This window comes from Urocitellus parryii, chromosome 6 (genome assembly GCF_045843805.1).
Source record: "Urocitellus parryii isolate mUroPar1 chromosome 6, mUroPar1.hap1, whole genome shotgun sequence".
Classification (NCBI taxonomy): Eukaryota; Metazoa; Chordata; class Mammalia; order Rodentia; family Sciuridae; genus Urocitellus; species Urocitellus parryii.
Genome location: NC_135536.1, coordinates 115,863,631 through 115,868,065, shown reverse-complemented (window position 1 = coordinate 115,868,065; position 4,435 = coordinate 115,863,631). Strand labels below are relative to the sequence as shown.

At 43.7% G+C, this 4,435-nt stretch overlaps 1 protein-coding gene across 1 annotated transcript in view; it reads left to right on the top strand.

Annotated features, from left to right (window-relative positions):
• The first annotated feature begins 3,318 nt into the window (after positions 1–3,318).
• The window catches only part of Hexa (hexosaminidase subunit alpha), a 25,969-nt gene continuing 24,852 nt past the window's right edge, over positions 3,319–4,435 (top strand). The window contains exon 1 of the mRNA XM_026387788.2: positions 3,319–3,593. Coding sequence (XP_026243573.2) covers positions 3,341–3,593 — 253 coding nt within the window. The 5' untranslated portion in view covers positions 3,319–3,340. The remainder of the gene's footprint in view (positions 3,594–4,435) is intronic.

The following is a 4,435-nucleotide window of genomic DNA, read 5'->3' as shown; positions in this document are numbered from 1 at the left end:
AACAGGGAACCCAGAACCTGTTCTTAAAGAGCATTTCCTCAAGTGGAACAGACAAATGGACACACACTTACAATAGTATGGGATCAGTGCTCTGAAGGAGATAAACTCAGAGAGTCATGGGATCCCAGAGGGGGAACTTACCCAGGTTTGAGAAGTCAGTGATTTTCAGGGAGGTAAAATTTAAGTTTAGATGTTTGATTAGGTGGTAGATGTGGGAAGTGGGAGAGGTATTTCAAGAAGGGAATAGAGGGCTTGGAAGTAAGGAAATTATGGAACATAGTCTTTTCTTATTCCAAAAACCCTATATTCAATATACCATCTTCTTTTAGACCTCTGTGCCTTGCCCATGCTCCCCTTCCCTGCCTGGCTAACTCATACTTTAGGAGCCAGTCCAAAGGTCACCTTCTTTGTAAAAGACTTCCCCAGACAAAATTAGTCATTTTGCTCTCTGCTTCTGCAGTGATGACTCTTTTTTTTTCTTTTTTTAAATTTCTTAGATGTTGATGGACTTTTATTTTATTCATTTATTTGTATGCAGTTCTGAGAATCGAACCCAGTGCCTCACACATGCTAGGCAAATGCTCTACTACTGAGCCACAACCCCAGTCCACAACATTTACAGTTTTTTTTTTTAAAGAGAGAGTGGTAGAGGGAGAGAGAGAGAATTTTTTAATATTTATTTTTTAGTTTTCGGCAGACACAACATCTTTGTATGTGGTGCTGAGGATCGAACCCGGGCCGCACGCATGCCAGACGAGCGCGCTACCACTTGAGCCACATCCCCAGCCCCGTGATGACTCTTAATTTGTGAGCCAAATAACATTGTCTGACACTAAATTTTTTTTCTGATATCTATAGTGACTTTATTAGAAGCTATAGTTATAAAAATGAAATCATGTCTTTATTAATTTAACAAGCTGCCTTTAATAAAAGGGAAAATTACAGAATCAACCAAACATTATATATTATTAGTATCATTATTTTTATTATTAATCTACTGTAAAAAATTGATGGCTGTGTACAGTGGCACACACCTGTAGTTGTAGCGAGTCTGAGGCAAGAGGATTACAAGTTGGAGGCCAGTCTCAACATTTAGGTAGACCGTGCCTCAAACAAATAGTTGGAAATACTGAATAAATAGTAATTTAAATAATTTATATTGCTAAGAACTACTTACTCATTTAAATTTCCTTTCCTTTTTTTTTTGGTATTGGGGCTTGAACCCAGGGGTACTTAACCACTGAGCTACATCCATCCACATCTTTTTTTGAATTTACTTAGAGACAGGGTCTCACTGAGTTGCTTTGAACTAGAGATTCTCCTGCTTCAGCCTCCCAAACTACTGGGATTACAAGTATATGCCACTGCACATGGCTAAATTTTCACTATTTTATGCTAGGCTCTGAACATTTATTTAGGTTATAACTGTTTAGAAACATAGTTATTTATTAACTTTCTAATTGTATGATATATTGGTGAGATAGAATGATTGAAATTTTTGAAATATTGTCTCAAAAATATGTAAGTACTTTCATTAGTAATTTTATAATTTCTTCATCAAGTCCAGCTCTTTAATCTTGTGACTGATTCCTCTCCCCTGGTATGGGATGAATATCACAGAAGAGGGTGCTCTGGCGCATACTCAGTCCTGAAACCTCTTGCTTTCACCTTTGAATCTGTTGTGAACCCTCCTCAATTTTGGATCCTAAAACCTGATTTGGCTCTTCTGACAATGACTCTGGGATTCTCTAGGTTGTTACTCTGGATATTGACTGATGGAGTACCCATTTATTAGTACTGATGAAAATTTAGATTTATGCAGTGAAGAAATTAGCATTAAGAATGCAAGTATTAGCACAGTGCTTGTCTGTAATCCTAGAGACCTGGGAGGCTGTGGCAGCAAGATCACAAGTTCAACATCAACCTGAGCAGCTTAGCAAGACCTTGTCTAAAAATAAAAATAAAAAGGGCTGGAAATGCAGCTCAGGGATGATATATCCCTGGGTTTGATCCCCAATACCTCAAAGTCAGTTATTTAAAAAATTTAAAAGTACTTACTAGCCAAGTGATGGCAAACCATAGCATAGTTTTTATTTCCTTTTGCAGTGAGGATTCAACTTGCTGTATGTTAGAACTTTTAATATTGCCCCACAAATTCCTAAGGTACTGTTCATTTTCAGGGCCTGGATGGAATTTGTTTCAAGTTTTGGAACCCAAAGACTGTAGAGACAATTTTGTATGTGACTTGGCAGCACTCAACTATGCTGTAATAATATAGTGATGAACAAGGAAGATTGGAGTCTGACTTAATAACTATCTGTAGAATTCTGACTGACCACTCCTCAAGCCACTTTTCTGGATACCTATTTCCTGGACCTACAGCTTTCTTCCTTCCCCAGTGCTGTAGTTCAGGCTCTCATTAGTCTCTACCTCCTATAAAAAGGGCCTCCTAACTGGTTTTTTATCTATCCAAGTATTGAGCCTATAATTTCTAAAACACAGATCTTTGGGATGACTTTCAACGGTCCACAGAATTAAGTTCTGGTTCTTGGACTTTCTAAGTCAGCCCCAGCAGGAAGAAGCCTCTGTCATTACTTCTGGGCATTCTCCTTCCTGCTTTAGGTCCCAGCAGTATCTCCGCTGCTGGCAGTAAATACCCACCAGGGTATGTAGAATTTTGTCTGGAGGGAGGGGATTTGAGGGCAGTCAACTAGGAGATTCATAATTAACGGTGAAGGGAAGAGCACCACGTGCAGGCAGGCAATGGATGCCTCAAGTTTGCTTTAAAAGTACACATTTTTTTTTTCAGGTCATAAGTAGATCACATTGTTGTGACCTTATGATCCCTTCTCTAGCAGAACACTCCAGTCCACCGAATTCCAGCTTCTTCTAGCCACCCAGCATTTTACAGAACGGTCTTGTGGCTCTAATCTTCGGTTACCTTGGCCTGGAACGCCCCTGAGGCCGGGAGAGCGCTGACTCCCCGTCCAGGTCGCGCCCTAGCGGGGCCTTTTCCCTTCAGCCCCCTACGTAGGTCCTGCGCTTCCGCAATGGAGCGCGCTTGGTAATTCTAGTATAGAGTCGCGGCCTCGGTGGTGATCGGCCATTCTCTGCTTCCCCAGGCCGTGAGTCGTCAGCCCCGGGGAGCCGCGGCCGATGTCGCGCACCATGGGTCGCAAGCAGTTGGAGCTCCACATCCAGGCCGCGAGACTGTCCAGCCCCGGTCGCCGAGAATGAGACGTCTGGGTCACGTGACACGCCGATTGTCACGCGGGCGCCGCTCACCTGACCAGGCTCTCACGTGGCTCAGCCCGCTGTAGGGAGGGGTCACCGGCGAGCCATGGCAGGCCCCAGGCTTTGGTTTCCGCTGCTGCTGGCGGCAGCGTTGGCGACCTGGGCAACGGCCCTATGGCCCTGGCCCCAGTACATCCAAACCTCCCACCGGTACTACAACCTTTCCCCCTACAAATTCCAATTTCGGTACCACAGCAGGTCCGCCGCGCAGCCGGGCTGCTCTGTCCTCGATGAGGCCTTCCTACGCTACCGTAAAGTGCTCTTCGGTTCGGGTCCTTGGCCCCGTCCTAACTTATCAGGTGAGTCACACCTGCCCGATCTTGTTACCCCGCCCTGAAAGAGCTGCCTTGGGACAGCCCCCTCAAATCTCTGCAGACACCCACCTTTTGTTTTTGCCCAACACTTTGATCACACACTCCATTTCCTCTTGCCCTTATCCTACTGCTTGCTGTCCTCTCAGGCACTCCCAGGTTTAGTCCATTCACCCCTTCACTCAGCTGACTTCTAGGGCCTGGCTCATCTGTAATCCTTCCTTTGGCTATATTAGGTATTCATCCCAAAAATGTCTACTGTAGAACTGTAGTTCAACGAAAATATCAAATTGTGGAAAATTGTGCCAGTAGACATCTAAGATGATCATTCTGATCATATTCAAGGGAGGCTGGGGCTCCATGAATCGACCAGTGCTAGGTAGAAGAGACCAGAGAAGACCCTCAAAATTGGTGAGACAAGATTCAAAAACTTATGCCAAAGTACATTAAAATGTCTGGCACATAGTACGTCCAGTAAATGTTTAAATTGTGAGAGAAATCAAAGAACACTTTCACAAGGAAGTGAGTTTCCAGGAGCCATTTAAAATGAGGTGGTAGGTATAATTAGCTGGGATTGAGAGGAGGGTATTCCAGGCCAGAAGAACCTTGAGCAAAGGGTTATGACTGAGCACAAAGTTCTAACCTGGTGAATGTGATGGGGCTGGGGCCTGGAGAATGGGTAAGGATGGGATTGGGAAAGTATTCGCACAGATAGATCTACCAGATACTTAGGACATCATTGTTCCTGAACTGAATAATCCCATCCCTTCTCTCAGTGCTTTTATTCTAAAATGGAAGATTATCATGAGTATCTGTATCCTTCTGAAGGC